Here is a 21,951-nt window from a genome sequence, read left to right as displayed (position 1 = left end):
TCTCACTTATTGCTGCATAGAAATTGATGAAACTGGATCTAAACGATAGTACATTAATATCCTTAGCGAATCCATGCACAATTATTCGATATAATTAAATCAATGCAATAATATTCCTATTCCCCGATCATTTTAAATATTCCACAGTGAAATATGTTCGCAGTGGATTTGTCACTTGTTCACCGGGAGTGTAAACGCGGCGATGGACGGAATTGATACGAAGTATAGTTACTATATTCATAGTTAGGCAGAGACACTGTGCGGAGCCAATTGAACATGTCAAATGCCGGAGCCAATCGAGCATGACGTCACATAACATGTTCTTTTCGGATGTTTATGGAAAAGGTGTTGTGATTATGGTTATTAATTATTTTACTTTTTCCTTGTGTTATCGAGCGTAGAAAATGAACAAAAAAAATCTGTAACGGCAAGACATATTCGTATGTACAAGTATGAAACCACATAATATTATCGGATTCGTGCATGTAAAGTTCTTGCTGACGACATCAACAATGAAACTATTAAGCTAGAGCTTGAACATTTGCATGGGATGCCAGTGTTTTCTTCCTGGAATAAGAGCTGCCAGTTTTCTGGCTTTCGTGTCCGCCTGATTATGAATATAGTAACTATAATACGAAGTGGTGAATATAAATGTCATCGCTGTTCACGGTGAACGTTCGCCTTCGAATACCAGATTGCATTCTGACAAACTGTAAACTGCCAGTTGAGCGTGAAATCGTTGTTCGCTGATGAAACTGTCACGGCGTCGTCCACCGTAAACAATGGAAGGTATTCAACACTTGTTCACGTTCATTTTCACGGAGTCTAAATAGTGCTTAAGCTGATGAGAATTAATGAAATGGAAACTTGGTTTGGTTTAGCAAGCCAATGCAATATGTACTATGTTATATTCCCTGTCCCTGACAATGAGTATCGGATTCGTATTTTTTACCTACGTAAACAAACATCGCGCGCGTACCTCGTAAGTTACAGTGCTATTGAACTTCAAGTAATAGTAAAATAATGCAGTGCGGTGTAAAAACTTGTAACATAAACGACGACCGCTTCCTCTGGAAGTGTGAATTTTGCAGCAGATCGTACCATGCTGCCTGTGTAGGTGTGCAGCGTAATCAGGAAAATTTTATCCGGGCATTTATGGTGCCTGTGTGTGCGGACTGCCAGCACATTATTAGGACTGAGGTCGACACACGCAAAATGATCTATCTACAAGATCAGCTGCTAAAAATGATGAAGTCGCATACGGACACGCAACATCGAATCACAGCTAAAGAGCCACAGTCTTAAATTGTTCGGTAACATCGAACAATTACTTAACGACGTAAAGCAGCCAATGCAAGTCGTCCATAAAAAGAACGAAAACATATGCAGTAAACTAGGTCAGCATTTTCATTCTTGTGACAATTTGTTACAAAATTCGATCGAAACCATCAGCAAATCGACCAAAACAATATCGGACAATATGAATCATAAAATTGACGAACGGCTATCACAGCTCGAGAACGAACTGCTTTCCACTAAATGTTTTGAGCCGTACCCTATCGCCAATTCCGACCTATTGGAGGAATTGAAGGAAGAAGTGAAAGCTATTTCCATTGCAATCTCCAACATGACAATACCAGAAAATGGCATGAATCAATCAAAATCCCTGGCTGAAGAATTAGCGGAAAAATAACACGCTACAGTAATCCTACAGAAAATAGATCATACGTCTCCAAGCTGGCAATTTTTCGGCGATAAATGGCAATGGAAGCAGGATTGGACAAAATATGACGCCAAACAACGCATTCGACGACTTCAGGAGAAAGCTGCTGATAAGGCAAGACGCAACCGAAAACGTCGTAAGCAGTCAAGTCAACGTGACAACGATCGCGCTAACAATCATCATCATAACGACAGTGGTAAGACGTTAGACAAATTGCTACTTGCCACGGCGAAAAAAACAATTTTCCGTTCCTCCCACAACCACCGAACATCCGATTGCAGGTCTTGCAATACCAGCAGTAAAACCAAATTTCATAAACTTTAAAAAAAAACGACACCATCAACCCGTACCGTTCAGCTAACGAAACCCCTTGCGCCCTCCAATCGTACGCCTCACGTCACAATCAACAAATGGCGATGGTCGCTTTTTAAAGGCCAGACTTCGCGAACCAGAAATAACGAACATTTTGCGCCTATACCTGGTATATATGAAGGACCAACAACCATCTATTTGCGTGGAAGGAATGACGCCGACCAGCATCAAAATGACGCTCGCATCCGAAGAACTACCGACCACTCATTACCATCTCCTGCGCATTTTCATCGAAGTCTATCAGGAATATGGGCTAAACCCAGACGAAGCAGCAGCAGACCTTGACTCCTATGAAAAAATTTTATCAAGCGAAAGAGCCAGGCGCCTTCAACAACTCCGCGAAGCTACGCATAAATTTGTAACGTCGAATTTTCGGAAGTAACGACGCCCTCTATAGAGGAAGAAAATATAACTGTAAGTAATTTAATTATTCCAAAAACTTCTTCGCATCCACAACAGAATTTGACTGAAATTTTAGTCTATTGCCAAAATTTTAATCGAATGAAAAGCCCAGCCAAAATGAAAGAAATCCAACAAAACTAATTTCATTTTCTTTTAATTTAATTCTTGGAACAGAAAGTAGCTGGGATGAAAGCGTAAGAAGCGAAGAGATTTTTGGAAACCAATTTAATGTATTTCAGCATGACCGTAATTTGTCTCTTTGTAATAAAAAGTCTGGAGGAGGAGTCATTATAGCCATAAACGCAGACTTTCCTTCAGAAGAAATAGAAACCATGAAACATATAGAATTTGAACATATATGGGCAAAAGCAGTAATATCAGGAGAAGTGCACATATTCTCCTCTGTGTACTTTCCACCTGAAAATGCTCACAAAAAATCATTTGAACTATTTTTTCAATCTATCATGTCAAACATGGAACCTGAAGCAAAACTGCATATTTATGGCGACTTTAATCAACGTAACACCAACTTCATCGTATACATTGAAAACGAATCTACCTTACTCCCAGTCGTAGGCGAAAATAAAACACTTCAATACTTCTTTGACAAAATATCTGAATTTGGCCTGCACCAAATCAACCATGTAAGAAATAGACAAAATTCATATTTAGACCTCTTATTCACTAACTGCACTGAAGACTTCTGTGTTAATGCATCTTTAACTCCATTATGGAAAAATGAAGTATTTCACACAGCAATCGAATATTCAATTTTCTTTCATCAAAACTCTTCCCCGAACGACTTGGAGTATGAGGAAGTGCCGGAATACCATAAAACCGACTTCGAAGAAGTCAAACGTAGACTATGTAGAATAAATTGGCAAACTGTATTGAGTATAGAAGGAAATGTCAACGAAGCAGTGACTAAATTATATTTAATTGTAACGAATTTAATCTCTGGAACAGTACCAGTAAAAAGAAGAATAAGAACTCATGGCGGTTAGCAGCGTGTATGGTTCAACAAACATCTGAAAAATTTAAAAAATAGAAGGCGATAGGCACATAAGATTTACAAGAAAGAACATAGCATTACAAATTGGTAAAACTATCTGGATATTTGCTCCCAACTCGACATAGCCATTAACACTGCACATGAAGAATATAATCGTAAAATCGAGACAGAAACCAAGACCTGTCCAAAGAATTTCTTCAATTACGTGAAAACGAAATTGAAAAGTAGCAACTTTCCGTCCCAACTGCATTTTGACGGGCATGTAGGAAATAACAATACTGAAATTTGGAATTTATTTGGAAAATTCTTTCAAGAAGTCTATACTTCATATTCCGAAACAGACCGCGACCGCGACTACTTTTCAATTATATCTGAGTTTTCAAATGATATTTCCGTCCACGAACTATCTGAACACGACATTACCACTGCATTAAAAAACTTAGACGCATCAAGAGGACCTGGACCGGACGGAATAGCACCAATATTTTTAAAAAAATCTAGCAGCAGAATTCACTCTACCATTACTACATATTTTCAACATGTCACTGAAAAATGGAACATTCCCAGAAATATAGATATCATCCTTTTTAGTGCCAATTTTTAAATCAGGCGCTAAATCGGACATCCGAAACCATCGTGGGATTGCCATTATATCATGCATTCCAAAATTATTCGGAAAACTAGTAAATGACAAAATATTTCAGAAAATCAATAATCAAATAACAAGCAAGCAGCATGGCTTTTATAAAGGCCGCTCACAACATCAAACCTTTTAGAATTTGTAACATTTACTGTAAATGCAAAGGACAATGGCAACCACGTGGAAACACTCTACAAAGACTTTAGTAAAGCATTTGACCGTATTGACATACCTTTATTACTCTTCAAACTGCAAAAATATGTCATAGAAAATAAACTATTGAAATGGCTCGAATCATATTTAACGAAACGTCAACAAACAGTTCGCTTTCAGAATATACTCTCGGAACCAATGTCTGTCACCTCAGGCGTACCCCAGGATTCCCACTTAGGCCCTCTTCTTTTTATTTTGTACGTAAATGACATTACCTTTATACTCAAACATCTTAAAGTGCTTATATATGCAGATGACATGAAACTTTTCATGGAAATAAGAAATGTCAAAGACACTGAAATATTCCAAAACGAAATCAATATATTCCACACGTGGTGTAGCAAAAGTCTACTCCAACTTAATGTAAAGAAATGCAACTCAAAAACCTTCAGCAGAAAAATTTCAAATGTTCCCATAGACATACACTTAGGCAACCAACTTGTAGAAAAATGCAATATTGTACGAGATTTTGGCGTAATCTTAGACTCCAAGCTCAAATTTGTTGAACATTATAATACAATAATAAATAAAGCAAATAGTATGCTGGGCTTTATTAATCGTTTCACCTACAATTTTGAGGACCCTTATTAGGGCATTCCAAATTTTTTTTTTTAATTCTCAAAGCCCCCCCCCCCCTCTCATATTGTGACAAATGTCAAAGTAAGCTCAGATGCCAAATTTCACATCATTTGGACAATTTTAGACCCCCGCCCACTTCGCTTGAAATTTTTTGAAATTGGTACTATGGGAAAATATGGAGGAAAAATACATTAAATGCGATAACTTTGGAAGTTGCAATCAGAAAATTACAATTTATACCTCTTTTGAAAGGAAACAATTTTAGTATTTGAATAAAGATATATTTGTTTCTAGAAAAAAACGGGAAAGTGGGGTACTGGGTCATTTTGGCCCCAAATCATACATATTTTGTAGTTTTTCAAATGTGAAAAATCTCAGAAATCGAACGGAACCCTTTTGATCTTAGTCCGAATACGAGAAGTTGGGGTTATAGGGCTTTTTGTCAGTCATATTAAATTTTATCATTTTCTCATGCATATATTTCTATTATTCTTCAATCAATTTTCATAAAATGTAATTTGTCACAATATGAGAGGGGGGTTCGAGAATTCAAAAAAATTTTTTTTTTGCAATGCCCTAACCCTTATACATTTAAATCATTATACAATACATATGTCAGGCCAATTTTGGAATATTGCAGCATAGTATGGAACCCATACACTGTCCTGTACGAAGAATGCATCGAATCAGTCCAAAAACAATTTATTTTGAACGCACTTCGTAAACTAAACTGGACGACATTTCCTCTTCCATCGTATAAAAAATAAAATAAAGCATAATGATCATTCTTGATTTGTGAAGTTATTCAGAACTCGTTTCTCGAGTCCCAATTCAGCACTCTAAAAGAAGTTTTCTTCTTCTTTCTAATAGATACTTTCATCATTCATTTAGCGGTTACGGCGGATTAAAATAGTTAGGAATAGTAGTCACATATCGTCCTGAAAAGATAAGAAATCGCAATTAAACTAATTATTCTATCCTATTTTAACCGAATCATTAGAGCAAAAAATAAACCACTGTTTTTTAAAACCCATCTACAGATTGCAAAGTTTCGAATTATTAGAAAACTACGAATCAAAATCAAATTTTCGAGATTCTGGAATTCAATTTTTTTTAAATGGTCGGTTAAAATCCATGATATAATTATAATTATGTCTATAATTGCAAGCCAGTCCCATAGAGATAGGCAATACCATAGAAAACAGGACAAATATGCAGTCATGGGTAGTATAGTAAAGTGTGAAATAGAAAAAATACAATTTGCAAAAAAATATCTTATGTAATTTTGCCTGCACGTTAAAACTATTTTTGAGTTTTCAATTTGTTCTTTTGATTAGTCTTTCGACAGTATAAACTTTATTATATAATTTACGATTAGCTTCATGATAGAAATTGAATCATATTTGGTAATTTCTGTTTTTGATAGGATGAACTTTTGACTACAATTCAGTTTGGCGTTATCAGTTGCAACACCTTCATTTTGTTATCGTCCATAAAACCACTTACGAGGTGGGCATAATTTCTACAATCGAAAATACGTGCTTTTAAAGAAAAATATTTTTATGTCATTTGCAAAATTCTTATGATATCAAAAAATATCTTATTTCATCAAATCAGCAATATTGTTTTTATAATTTACACAGCAAACAATATTTAGTAATCTTACGAAAATAAATATTAAATTAAGTTCCACCAAAAATACACACAACTTTCTTCACGGATTTTATTATAACTTTACAAGTTGATTGAAAACTACAGTTTCAATAAACGGGACACCAATGCATTTAATGCGCTTTTAATCCAATATTGCTGTAAGATAAATGACATCTAATATTACACGAACGAAAGGGTAAAATCGTATGCTTTGTGATGCTCCCATTGAGTGCATCGAATCCAACTTAATTTTCAATCCAATTATTGATTCAAGCTTTGTATGTTTACATTCGTATTGCTTTCCGAGTAGAAATTTTTGATGCCGCAACTACTTCATAACCAGTTTGCAACAAAAAATCCATACAATTCTTGTTGCAAACTGGTTATGAAGTGGTGGCGAAACAAAAATTGATGCTCGTTTAAATTTAATTGTTTTTTTGTGTGTAGGCAAGCTATCCTAATTAAATCATACCAATATTCAAGCCTAATTGCATTTTCAAATAAATTGTTATTGAAATATTATTTGTCAGAATTAGTCCTTCTGTTCAAAGTGCAGGCTCCTTCCACAACTCCGGGCCCAGGGGGAACACCCCTTCCTCCCTCCCCTCTCGACGGTCCTGCATACGAGCGTTCCAAGAGTAGACGTCCAACGCCGCGGCGAACACGATAACTCTTGATAAGATTGCCCGACACAGGAAATTCAATAAGATTTGTAAAGCTTAGACTTGTAGGTACTAGATGAACCAAAAAAAAATAGAAGAAAGTTCGTGTTTCGGAAAATGACTTTATGAAAACCGAAAACTCTCATATTTTACTGTTAAATTCACTCACTTTTATTCAAAATAATATAGAGAGAAATTTTTCATTCAGTTTTCTGTGGTTCATCGACAGGCATGTACAGGCATCTGCATTCTCATGAAAAAATTAAGTCAATTTGTTGATTAGTCTTTGAGTTATCGTTTTCGCCAATTTGAAAAACGCGGTTTCGTGAAAAACGCCATTAGAGGGTGTCCCACATCAAATTGTATCACGGAAAAAACGCTGCAGGAAATAACACATTGGGTATTTTCTATTGAAAATTTGGGTAGAAGTAGTTTAGAGTGTATTGTTTACACTGTTTTAATACTGTCAGTTTTCCGAAAATTGTTACCGATAGATTTAAGTTTTTGATGAATTGTGTTTATTTTTATAGACATAAATATATGCCGTGAAAATCTCGCCAACCCTGGGGTAAGTTGGCGGTATGTATATGGCAGTATTCCAGAAAATAAGCTGTCTAATGGAAACTCAATTACTTCAAAAGTCCTCATGTTGCTGAAAGTCTTTTAAAGATATTCGTATATTATATTGTAAATATAGTCTCAATAACCCGGAAATTTTTCCTCGATGCATGCTCCATACTCAGAAGCTAATTTTCGAAATTTTTCGGACGAAAATCCGAAGTAAATGTCTCCTGATTTGACGAGATACATAGGAAAAAGATTCTTTTGCTTTGGAGTGAATTCTAAAACTAAAAAAAAATTGATGCAAATTTTTGTACCGTCAACAGTACCGCTAACTTGCCCCTCATGCATCACCGCCAACTTGCCCTAACCGCTTAAAAATGTATCAAAAAGTATATTTTGATTGTGGTTAGGTGTTATGTATGTTATGAATAAATAACACAAAATGTTGAAAATGAGCGAAATTAACTTATCACGCTCGAAAACACAACATCGTCCACGACGTTTACAAAAAAAAATGTTATGCAACATAAACGCATTGGAGAATGTATTTCGCATTACGTGAAGTTTCCGTCGGGACACAGCGCTAAATGTATAATAATAACGAAAAAAAAGGACTCCGCCAACTTATCCCAACTGCCAACTAGCCCCAGGTTCCCCTATGGTATCTCAAACGCATTTTCTTATTTCTGCTTGAATTTACCGTAACCAAAATTCAGTTTCGATGCCTCATTTATTCACTTCCACACTGCTTGAGTGCAGAGGAAATACGAATCCATTCGCCAATCAAAGTATTCATTCCTCTTCCAAGTTCACGAACTGATGTAATTTTTTTCTGAGCTCTGGCTATTTCCCTTTAAAATTTCAATATTGGGATGAAGCTAATCGTACATTTGTGTAACGTTCTAATTATTTTTAAATTACTTACGAATAACTCCTCCGGCGGTGTACATCAGACCACAGCAAATTGCACTAAGACATCGGAAAAGCATGTGCAGCTCAAAAATGTTAACTAAACCCGTTAAACATCCGCACATTATCTGGGAGTACATTCCTAAAAAGATATTGATGGGGTTTTAGTATCGTTTTTAACTCTCCTTAGGGTCGATTTCAACATTCTTGCTCAACTTTAAACCAGGTTCACCAGTACCTGGCTTAAGCGCTAAGCGAGGCTGATGAAATCGGTCCTTACGCAGTATTTATTTGAGTATTACGTTTAATTCGCGTAACAATATTCAACACAAAAACCTGTTTTAATCCATTAATTTCTCATTTGTCTAAACTATGATTCCATGACTGGTTATGTTCAATATAATGGTGGAAATGTATATTGAATATTCACATACATACAATGGATCGACTGCCACGAACTTGAGATGCTATGTGTCGATGCTGAAACACTTAAAACTAAAGCGGACCCCTCCCCGTAGGGTCCGGGGATCAGAACCCCGCCGAAAATTTTCAACTTGTTAAGAGATTTTAAATTTTTGTTTCAATTTTAAAGTAGTTTCAAACTCAAAATCATTTCATACAAAATTTTCCATCGTTTTTTTTTTTAATAAATGCGGTTATTGCGTATTACGTCAAAACCAAATTTCAAACCCAATAGAAATTTTATTCTGGATCCACCACGGCTGTAAACAAAAATATATAATATTTAATTAGTTTAATCAGCATTAACTTAATGTCGGCTTTCGGTTAACTTATTGTATCATGAGGGTGTGTGTGTCAAAGGGATAAATAACCCACAACCGAACCACCCCTAGGCTATCTTGGTATGCCTACTGGGTGAAGGTGATTGGGATGACAGAGGGGTGGGTCTGAAGAGGGTGAATGAGGTGGTCGTTTGAGGGACATCTGTTGGAGAGCTTTGATGGGGGGGGATCTTAAGGGGGGGTGTTTAGCGAAGGGTGTTGTGCAATGTAGGGAGAGGGGGGAGTCCCTCACCGCATAACCCAAAAAATATTTTGCCCGGGATTAAGTTGGTTATGTTCAGAGTGATTGCATTACCTTTCTAAACGAGAAAGGCAAAAATGTTCCAAAGTCCATAAAAATCAATTCTTGTCAAAAAATTTGTTTAGTGTTTATATCAAATCTCGACGCTTCATGCATTTTAAAGACATTTGGCATCAAAAATACAAATTCGAGTTTGAAATTTTCCTCGTTTGAGCATTTTTCAGTTCAGTTTATATGGGAATTTGGTGTGTGGTCGCACTCTTTAACCCGTAACTCCGTAACCAGAAGTCCAATCAATAAAAAATTCAATAGCAGCCGATGGGAAGGTTGTACCTTTCATCTGAGACTAAGTTTGTGAAAATCGGTCCAGCCATCTCGGAGATACTGAGCCGACATTTTTTCCACATACGCCCATACACATACATACACACAGACATTTTCCGATCTCGACGAACTTAGTCGAATGGTATATGACACCCGGGATTAGGTTGGTCATGTTCAGAGTGATTGGATAACCTTTCTATATCAGAAAGGCAAAAATTAAACGGAATGAACATGCGCCAACAATGTTTGGAAATAACATCATTAAAAGAATGGACCCTCCATTATATAACTTCTTGAAGACATTGACAAATAAACGGTCATTATACGTAGGGTTATGAGCCCATTTTCCCATGTTTCTAATATCACCCTACCCATTTGAAACCATTGGTTAGAGCAGTGTCTGCCATCTTTGTTCAACGCATTGAGTCAAATGGTAGCGCAACAATAGGGGCACTCGATTCGAGTTTTTGTTGCGATCAAACACGAGAGTTTCACTGTTTTCAGCGCATTTGTGTTATTATATTGGTTCTTAACAACAAAGCAAAGCAAATTTGATGTCAATTTTTAGGCGTTCCATTGATTGTAGGCCGAGAAATTAATGACTTAGTGAGGCACCCTGCTTGGCATGATGAAAATATGCATAATTTGGAATTTTTACGATAAGCTGAGTGAATTTCTGTATTAATACAATGTTGTTGATGCACTCGATAACGTAACTAGGTGTATTAAGATGGTGTAGCAGCCCACTGTCTCACTGGTCGAATATTTACGTTCGCTTCTACCGAGTCCGAATCAGCTAATGGATTTTCTTTTATGTCTATTAGTACAGAACACTCGTCCTCCGTAAAATTGTAATAATTCTTACTTCCTTTGTTTTTATAAGGCACTGCCCTAACTTCGCGTGTTTAGGCGCCTATCAAGAACTTTCCTAACTTGCTGACTGGTCACATGGGTCGAGACACTATCTATTATTGCTTTTGTGAAAGTGTGTGTTTAAGAAATTGCAAATTAAATCGTTTAAATTTGTGCGAACTACTTTGTTTTTCGTCGAATACTTTGTGAGCGTCAATTGCCAATTGGAATATCATTCAGATAAGTATAGTATGTGGTCATATATACTATTATTGTTCTGGGATTTCTAGAATTCATCTCGCTAGCGTGGCCCGTAGCGAGGTGATTCATTGTTGTTTTTAGCATATAACTTTTGAACAAAGCAGTTTAGTCACATAATGTGCAAGAGATTCGAAAGCTTATAAAAATACCTCTCTAACAAGCTCTGGATTGACAAAATCCGCTATCGAACGACGGAGATACTAAACCTTTTGAATGTTTATTCTTCTCTTTCCAATTTTCAATAGCGAAAAATGACACCATTACATAAAGAGTATTTCTTTATTGGTGTTTTGGGGGCAAAACTAAACCGATTTTGAATATCAATTAATGAAAACATATCGACACAATTCAAGGAATTCGTACTAGAAATATTTTGTGAGTTCACTGAATATGAATGAACTGTTTCTCAAAAATTAATATGAAACTTTTGCAAACGTTTTCGAAACTTACGGTGGTTGACCCTTACATTAGGTAGTGCGATCAACCGTGAGTTTGATGTTTAATGGTATATGAATACACAGATCATCATATAATCATCTTAGTAATGAGGTAATACCATTTCCATATAAGTCTTATACTTGTGCAATTACCGAGAGCAACTGTCTTTGCGAATTCAAAACTTCTAGTGCAAAATTAGATCTCAAATAATCTTATTTCATGTATTTTTTGCCAAGTTTACAATTAGGGGTTTCCCCACTATTTGGGTTCTTATTTGCCCACGGACCCTATTTGTCAGGGCGGTCTAAGTGCCTCTACAATAATTTCGGAGTTTCGTATGTAAACAAACTAAATGAAAACATATAAACAAATTTGACCGTGTGTATTGACATTGAAAATGTCTTACTGCACTATCTGGGGCAGGGTGTCATTCTAAAATCCTGTGGCGTAGTAGCGGGAGGGGGGGGGGGTGTTGGTGACGAAACCCCCTCCCCACCCAAAATATTTTGGAGAAATTTGAAAAAATTGAATATGTTAAACAAAAACATGCCTAATATTTTAAATGAAATTCTCGAAGTTTCATTCGTAAAAGTCATCTTATGAAAATATTTCCTTGTAGTGAAAATTGGCTGCAGACTCGACACCTGCTTGACGGCACGTTGTGGAGCTCAACCGCCGAGGACTATAACAAGTAGATCGCGGCGAAGCGAGGAGCTAGGAGCTTAATGGTTCACGAAACGGATATCGGTACCGAGAGAAATTTCGCCACATTCTGTAGTCCTTGACTGACGGCGAACATGGACTGGAGAGTGTGAGAGAAGTATCCCCATAGAGACCACCAGGCGATTCGCTACCGCATCGGCCAGTGGAACCCTGCTGCAGCACGAAGAATGACGGGCGGCAAGCTAAAGTGGAAGACGAGAGCCTTTAACGAAAACCTCTTTGTTGAGTTACTTCGGCGAACAACGGAATCAAGTACGTTGATATGGCTGATCTAACAAGAAGGATTGTGACGGCTTGTAACGTTACAATGTCATAAAAACTAGGGTCATGCAGTAGACGGCGTGCAGCTTACTGGTTAAATGAGTAGCTCAGTACGCTACACGCTGCTTGTCTTAGAGGCAGAAGGCGGGCTCAGAGCGCAAGATCGGAGAGTGAGAGGGGAGCGCAAGCGACGTATCTAGAAGGTAGGGACTCTTTAAAACGGGAGATCAAGCTTGGCAAGCCAATTGCCATAAGTAGCTGTGCTGAGAAATAAACGCCAATCCCCGGGAGTCGCATACTGAGTCGTCATGACGAAGACGTGGGTCCGTCGACACCAGCTGAAATGTGCCCGGGTAAGCTAAATATAATCGTTGAGGGTCTCTTCCCGAATCACGATTCACTTACCTGGTCACACTTTGGAATGGGATGTACGATGCACTGATAATATAAATTCGTAAATATAATGAAATCGATCATGCAATGCACGAATTAATTCGCCGTTTTCTGCAACGAAGTATTTTCGTGCGTTGTAAATAGTAAGTTTCGTTCATTTCATGAACAAGAATGGCCGTTTGGTGAACGAAAGCTTTCGTAAATTTTACACATTTAATGTACACTGCACGAATGTTATCGTTGATAACGAAATTATTTTTCGTGAATGAAATTAAATGTTTTGTTTATTTTAATAAACGTTTTTGTAGATTACGAACGATTTCGTTGGTCGCACAGAATCTTTTCGTTTATCTTAGAAAAGTTTTCATATTTATTAGCCTCTTATTGTTTTCAGTCGCTCTTTTGGGATCGATGTTTGACAACATAGTTTTTTTATTTAAAAAAATCGATGTGGCCAAATCAATTTTATTGTGGTACGAAGAAATGGCCGCTTGATGAACGAAAGTTTTCGTAAATTTTACTTATTTAGTTTACCTTGCACGAAAGTTATCGACATTATTTTTCGTGAAAGAAACGAAATGTTTCGTTTATTATAATAAACGTTTATGTATATTACAAACGATTTCGTTGGTCGCATTGGATCTTTTAGGATCGATGTTTGACAGCATCGGTATTGCTCCGGCAGTGAAAAACTCAAATTCAAATTCATACAAAATCAACGAGCAGTTCGCGACGACTCAACTGATTCTGTACTGCTCCAGATTCTGAATCAACTGGAAGTGAAAGAGGTTCAGGAAATCTTCCTGCAACCGGCGGACACGGATACGACTACTAAATAGTCAGACAACAACAATTATCTGACGTATAGCAACAATGGCTCCATATTGCTCTTTTGACGTGGACGGTTTGACGAATGGTGCTCGTAAATATTATAAAGATATTCGTATATAACAGCGAACGACTCGTTTGCTGAATGAAGCTGGTTCGTAATAAGCCAACGAAAGTCATTTCGTGGTTTTCACGAAAAACTAGTAATAAAAATAAAAGTGTTCCGATAGAACTACAAACGATTCATCATATGTACGAAAAATTCGTATATTTTATGAAAGTTGTTTGTACGAAATGAATTCCTAGCGATTTACGAATATATTCTATCAGTGTGGAGTCATAACACTGCGGCTGCCCAGGAAAGTGAAAATCGTTGGTTTCGTGGACGATGTGTCACTAACGGTGAGACACTTGAACAAATGGAGGTGTCGGTGACGGAGACAATAGATGCGATCGAGAGCTGGATGAACGGGTCAAGCTGCAAATAGCTCACTACAAGACGGATTTGTTGTTGGACAACAACTGCAAAGCGGTTCAGCGGATACAGATCACCATCGAAGGGCATGTGAATGCATCGAAGCGTGCACTGAAGCAATTGGGAGTGATAATCGACGACTGGTTGAGCTTTAACAACCACGTTGATTACACCTACGGAATGTCGGTCTATTATCTAGTGTTTCGTCATCGATACTGCGATATGCGGCTCCTGCTTGGGGTGCTGCGCTGAAAACCAAGGTAAGGCCCCCGTTGGGCAATCCGCCATTTTTCGTGTTTTTTGCGGTTTTTATTTTATTTTCAAAGAAAATGACAAAATATGGAAAAAAGAAAGAAATCACGACCTAGATAATTGTTTTTAATATGAATTGGCCGAAATGGAAAATTCAAAATTTTCCAACTCATAAAAATTGTGTGCTTTTTTCCGATTGAAAAAGCACACAGTTTTTGCAATCATGTGTTTAAAATTTTGATTTTTCCAATGTAACATAGCTAAACAATTTTTCTTGGACGTGATTTTCTCCGATTTTCCATATTTTCCGCTTTTCATTGAAAAATTTCCATTTTACTAGAAGCAGTTTTTCCACCCGCACAGACACAACTAAAGTAAAATTTGTATGTATATGTGCGCAAAAGTGGAGCAATATTTTTAACCTGCTGTTTCTTCGATATTTCCTACAAAATTACCCAAGTGTTGCATATGTACGGATTCGTTAGAAACCAAGGAATCTGATGGTACAAAGAAAAAATCGTTTTGGAAAACTTCATAACAGCGTTTTTCAATTTTCCTCGCGATACGCAGTGTACCGTCGCACGCGAAACAGCGTGGAAAGATACGAAAAGAAAAACAAGTGTACTAAAAGTTATCCTTGGGTTGATGCAGATGGCGTGCTACGAAAGCTCGAAATATCGAAAGCTTTTAGCACAACTGTTTTTGAGTTTTCTGAATGTAGAAATAGTTGAAAATGATTTCAAACAAATTTCTTCATTGAAACTTGATGATTTTCGATTCTCTTGGGAGATCTATGATATTTTATTATTTTACGAGATTGAAACAAACCGCGATGCTATTTTATCTTTATACGCCAAATAATGGAAAAAACATTTTTTATTTTGAATTTGCATGTTGATATTTAATGATTTTGAAGCTGATGATCGTTTGAAACCAACGGTTTTGTGTTGAATTGATAACACATATTTTTTTTTGCAATTTGTTTATTTGATAAGGCACGTATGCGTTAGCTTAAAGGTGCCATTTTTTCATTGTTTTACATTTTGAATTTCTTAAAACTAGGGGGATACACATTTCAATATTATTTTGTTTTATATAATGAAACTAAAAAAAAACTACAGCTAACTTATACATATAAAAGAGGGTATAATATAATATTCGTAAGATTTGGGGGACGGGTCATTTGTGTGTTCTTTGTATAGTAATTCACTTTATGATTTTTAGAAGGGAGATTGTAGAAAAAATAATTATTAACTAAGCGGAACATTTTACAAGCTTATTAACTAGAGATAACTAGAAAGAGTGGTTCAAGATTAAGGGGAATTAATTAGGACTATTTTAAAGTAGTGGTACTGTTGCGCATTTCTTAACGAGATTTAATATTGTTCAACTAAAACTAGAAGATAGGAGGGCACATAAATTTTGGGAAGATATTCAAGGGGAGAAGGGGGTGAAGTCATACATCTGTGTATCAGAGACATGGGAGGGTGGGTGGACAAGGCTGAAGGGGGGGGGGTGAGATATAAACTTTCAGTTTCCGGCATCAGGAATTAACGGCCAGGATTACAGATTCGAATGGATTGATCAACTAACACTAGAAGATAGGGGAGCACATATGTTTTGGGAAGATATTCAAGGGGAGAAGGGGGTGAAGACATACATCTGTGTATCAGAGACATGGGAGAGAGGGTGGACAAGACTGAACGCGGGGGGGGGAATATAAACTTCAGTTTCCGGCATCAGGAATCAACGGCCAGGATTACAGATTCGAACGGATGTATCAAGTATTGGGACGCCGGGCGGTTTTCCTCGTGCCGGCAGGGGTTCCTCCAGACGATTTCGTAGTACGGCTCAGATACGGATCGGGAACACACCGCGCTGCGCGTGTGATGTTGTACTGTAGATCTCGTGTTGTTGGTTCATTCGACAGATGTTTTGTCTCGTCTTGGAGTCGTATCAAACCATCGTTGGGGTACGGTAGGCGGAAGAGGGCACTTCTGGGAATGATAAGAGAAAAGATAGGGGCATTTAAATTTGGATATTGATGGTTTTGAGGAACGTGTATATAAGGGACATGTAGAGAATATCGCGGCTTGCTAGTACATCTCGAACCGGGACATTGGGTGATCTTCCTCGGGCCCGAAGGGAATCGAATAGTTGAGATCTGGCAGAACAGTACTCGGCGCATGCCCAGACAACATGTTCGATTTCGTGATAACCGTTGCCACAAGCGCAGATACCGCTATCCACGAGCCCAATACGCCGGAGATGTGCGTCCAGCGTGTAGTGATTGGACATGAGCCGAGACATCACACGAATGAAATCCCGACCCACATCCATCCCACTGAACCAAGGTTTCGTCGACACCTTAGGGATTATCGAATGTAGCCACCTTCCCAGTTCACCATTGCTCCATGATGTTTGCCAACTTTCGAGGGTTCTCTGATGAGTAATACTGAAAAATTCGCTGAAGCTAATTGGTCTTTCATATATGTCACCTTGCAAAGCGCCCGCCTTAGCTAAACAGTCCGCTTCTTCATTACCTGGAATGGAGCAATGCGAGGGAACCCAAACTAAGGTAATCTTGTACGATCTTGCAGACAAAGCACGCAGGCGCTCCCAGATTTTTCCCAGAAAATATGGAATGTGCTTTCTAGGTTTCATTGAACGGAGAGCCTCGATTGAGCTGAGGCTATCCGAGACAATAAAGTAGTGATCGGTGGGCAAAGTATCAATGATCCCAAGGGTATACTGAATAGCAGCAAGTTCTGCGACTTAAACTGAAGCAGGATCATTGAGTTTGAATGAGGCGGTGAGGTTTTGATTGAATATACCGAAGCCAGTGGAGCCGTCAAGGCTTGACCCGTCGGTGTAAAACATCTTGTTGCAGTCGACTTCTCGAAATTTACTATGAAAGATGCTTGGGATCACTTGCGGGCGTATGTGATCCGGGATTCCACGAATCTCGTCTTTCATGGATGTGTCAAAGAAAACAGTTGAATCAGAAGCATGAAAGAGATTGACACGGTTGGGATAGTATGAAGAAGGATTGATATTTTGTGCCATGTAATCGAAGTACAAGGACATAAATCGGGTTTGAGAATTGAGCTCGATAAGCCTTTCGAAATTTGCAATTACTAACGGGTTCAAGATATCGCATCGGATGAGCAATCGATAGGAGAGTTCCCAAAATCGATTTTTCAGCGGAAGGACGCCCGCCTGCACTTCTAAACTCATCGTATGTGTCGAGTGCATACAACCCAAAGCAATACGCAAACAACGATATTGGATTCGCTCTAGTTTGATGAAATGTATGTTCGCAGCGGAGCGGAAACAGAAACTCCCGTACTCCATCACCGACAATATTGTTGTTTGGTACAGCCTGATCAGGTCTCCTGGGTGGGCACCCCACCATGTTCCGGTTATTGTACGGAGAAAGTTGATCCTTTGCTGGCACTTCTGTTTCAGATACCTAATGTGACATCCCCAGGTTCCTTTAGAGTCGAACCAGACCCCGAGATATTTGAAAGTTGAAACCTGAGCAATAGTTTCACCCATTAATTGAAGCTGTAGTTGCGCTGGTTCACGCTTCCTTGAAAATACGACTAGCTCAGTTTTCTGCGTGGAGAACTCGATACCTAGCTGTAGGGCCCAAGCAGACAAATTGTCCAAGGTATCTTGCAATGGTCCTTGCAGATCGACGGCTTTGGGACCTGTAATAGAGACCACACCGTCATCTGCAAGCTGCCTTAGCGTGCAGGAATTGACAAGACATTCGTCAATGTCATTCACGTAAAAGTTATAGAGAAGGGGGCTTAGACATGAGCCCTGGGGAAGACCCATGTAGCTAATTCGTGATGTCGATAAATCACCATGCGAAAAATGCATATGTTTTTCAGACAGCAAGTTTAGCAAAAAGTTGTTTAGAGTCGGTGAAAGACCATGCTGGTGCAGCTTCTCTGAAAGAATTTTGATAGAAACTGAGTCAAAAGCCCCCTTTATATCTAGGAAAACTGATGCCATCTGCTCTTTGCTAGCATAAGCCATTTGAATTTCTGTTGAGAGCAACGCAAGACAATCGTTCGTCCCTTTGCCTTTGCGGAAACCAAATTGTGTATCTGACAGTAACCCATTTGCTTCAACCCAATTATCGAGGCGAAACAAGATCATTTTCTCGAACAACTTTCGGATACAGGACAGCATCGCAATCGGTCGATACGAGTTGTGGTCGGAGGCTGGTTTTCCTGGTTTTTGAATGGCAATGACCTTCACTTGCCTCCAGTCATGAGGGACAATATTATCCTCAAGAAACTTATTAAATAAATTCAACAAGCGTCTCTTGGCAGAGTCTGGCAGATTCTTTAACAAGTTAAATTTGATTCTGTCTGGCCCTGGGGCTTTATTGTTACATGATAAGAGAGCAAGTGAGAACTCCACCATCGAAAACGGTGTTTCGTTCGCGTTATTGTGAGGGGACGCGGCGCGGTAGATCTTCTGTGCCGGGGCGGAATCCGGACAAACCTTCTTGGCGAAATCGAATATCCAACGGTTTGAATATTCCACGCTCTCATTGGTACTGTTTCGGTTTCGTAAGCGCCGGGCCGTACTCCAAAGAGTGCTCATCGATGTTTCTCTCGTTAGTCCGTCGACGAACCGGCGCCAGTAGCTACGTTTTTTGGCTTTTATCAAACTCTTCATGCGCGTTTCCGCCATCGCGTACTGTCGGTAGCTAGCTGGCAGCCCGTCGTCCCGGAAGGTCTTATACGCAGCGGTCTTCTCCGCGTACACGTCTGAGCACTCTTTGTCCCACCATGGATTGGGAGGACGCCCGCGTGAATTCGCGTCTGGTACGCGTTTAGTCTGAGCTTGAATCGCGGTATCGAGAATCAAGCCAGCCAGGAACCCGTACTCTTCCTCCGGAGGAAGCTCTTGTGTCGATTCTACTTTTTCGGATATCGCGGACGCGTAGCTCTTCCAATCAATATTTCGTGTGAGGTCATACGAAACATTGATTGTATTCGGTGGCCCTGAACCGTTAGCAATATTAATTACGATTGGCAGATGGTCGCTGCCGTGGGGATCAGAGACTACCTTCCACATGCAATCTAACCGCAGCGATGTCGAGCAGAGGGACAGGTCTAAGGCGCTCGGACGCGCTGGAGGGGCAGGAATCCGTGTCATTTCACCCGTATTCAAAATGGTCATATTGAAGTTGTCGCAAAGCTCATGGAGTAGGGTAGATCGATTATCGTCATGAAGGCAACCCCATGCCGTGCCGTGGGAGTTGAAGTCACCTAAAACTAGCCTCGGTGCGGGGAGGAGTTCCGCAATATCGCAAAGCCGTCGGTGGCTAACTGAGGCTCTAGGGGGGATGTAGGTGGAAGCAATACAAAGGTCTTTGCCTTTAATTCTGGTTTGGCAAGCGACAACTTCAATGCCTGGTGTCGAGGGGAGGTCGATCCGATTGAAAGAATAGCACTTTTTGATCCCCAAAAGTACTCCTCCGTAAGAGTCTTCTCGATCCAAGCGAATAATATTAAAATCGTGAAAGTGTAGGGTTATTTCTGAAGTGAGCCATGTCTCGCATAGGGCAAATGCATCGCATTTCAAATTATTTAGTAAGATTTTAAACGAATCGATTTTCGGGATAATGCTTCTGCAATTCCACTGTAGAACAGTGATTAAATCCTTGACCTCGTTCGATGAATTAGCCATCGAAGGATACAATCGCTGAAAGGAGGGGCCATTTCGCAGTGAACTGCATCAAGAATGTTTGTACTGCGGGGAGAAAGCTTATCAAGATACTTTTAAGGGGGTCAGAAATGTTTAACGCTGTAAGAATACGGTCCACAATGTCAGAGAAATTTATTAAGCCAGCACTGTTTTCTTTCTCTGGCTGAGATATGGGAACACTTAGGGTTTTTGATGTTCCTGGAAGTGCTGGGAACTCCTTTTCTGAGCTCAGGTTACTGAGACCGGGAGCGACTTGCTTCGGTTTTGCACCAGTACTTCCTTGAGTAGTTATTTTAGGGGGACCATGAAGAGACACCTTCTGGCCTTTACGACGAAGCTTGGAAGAGGAAATGTTCTTCCTTTTTCTACTACTTCTAGGCACAGCAGAAGATGTTCCCTCCTGGGGTTCATCACAGTCGCTTTCGTCAGTAGACAAGTTGGTAAAGATGTTCGTAGAGACAGGTGGCGTAGCTATCTTAAGCATTTCTGCAAAAGATCGCTTAGAGCGTCCCTGAAGGGAACGCTTAAGATTTTCCTCGCGCTGTTTGTACGCGGGACATGAAGGGAGATCATGTGGGTTTCCCCCACAGTAGAGGCACTTTTCAACATCTCTACCACAGGAATCATCCGCATGATTCCCACCGCATTTCCCACAGCGGGCTTTATTGCTACAATGGGAGGCTGTGTGTCCCAATTGTTTGCAATTAGTACAGTTCATGACCCGCGGCACAAAGAGGCGAACAGGTAGACGAACCTTGTCAAAAAGGAGGTAATTAGGCAGGGCAGAGCCGGCGAAGGTCACCCGATAAGAGTCTGAGTTGACGTATGTTTTCTTCCCGTCAGCTGCGACTGATGCTGAATGCAAACGTTTGCATTCCAGTATCTTCACTGGCTTAAGCATGGGGTCTTTGAAACAGCCAGTCCCATATTTTAGCAGGTCCTCGCAATTCAGACTCGAATCGGAAACGACCCCACTGACTTCAACCCTGCTAGCTGGAATATACACCCTGTACTCCCTCGTAAAGGGCTCGTATCCAGCAATATCGTTTGCCTGAGTTGAACTGTTAACCACCACCCGAAGCTTATCAGGCCGAATTTTCGATATTTCTGTCACGGCCGAATACCGATCCGTCAGAACTCGAGAAATCTGTAACAGATTCAAACACTTTTTTTCTTTGGTCCGAAAGAAGATCACAAATGGTCCGGTGGCCGAGCTCGGATATACCTTGAGCCGGGGAGCCGATTTTATTTCGACGTCCATCTCACCTTGAGATGAACCGCCGTCAGGGGAAGTCATTTTTGCACGGGCCTATTGCCCAGTGCACGTTATTAAGACAACCAAGAAGGGGAAAGAAAACTAATACTTAGCTTGTGTATGTAACGGTATCCAGACGGCTTACTAGAAGAACACTGTTTCACTTCACTGACCGGCTAACGGTACTCAGAAACGAAACATAAAAGAAGGGAAAAAATACTGAAACCTCAACTAGGCGCAGAGTGTGTAAATAACCTTGAACGCGGATTAACACTATTTGTCGCTATAGAGTGTACGGACCGATGACAAAAGACTTCTATCTCGACTGAGTGCTCGATAACGAATGATAACACATATTTAAAAACATCTTTGGCTTTATTCCA

At 39.4% G+C, this 21,951-nt stretch overlaps 1 protein-coding gene across 1 annotated transcript in view; it reads right to left on the bottom strand.

Moving 5' to 3' along the window:
- The window catches only part of LOC131692818 (solute carrier family 22 member 13), a 1,403,565-nt gene that overhangs the window by 1,084,061 nt on the left and 297,553 nt on the right, over window positions 1–21,951 (bottom strand). The window contains exon 4 of the mRNA XM_058980108.1: window positions 8,746–8,871. Coding sequence (XP_058836091.1) covers window positions 8,746–8,871 — 126 coding nt within the window. The remainder of the gene's footprint in view (window positions 1–8,745; window positions 8,872–21,951) is intronic.

This window comes from Topomyia yanbarensis, chromosome 3, assembly GCF_030247195.1.
Source record: "Topomyia yanbarensis strain Yona2022 chromosome 3, ASM3024719v1, whole genome shotgun sequence".
Taxonomy (NCBI): Eukaryota; Metazoa; Arthropoda; class Insecta; order Diptera; family Culicidae; genus Topomyia; species Topomyia yanbarensis.
Note: the sequence above shows the minus strand (reverse complement) of the source record. Positions and strands in the feature narration are given on the sequence as shown.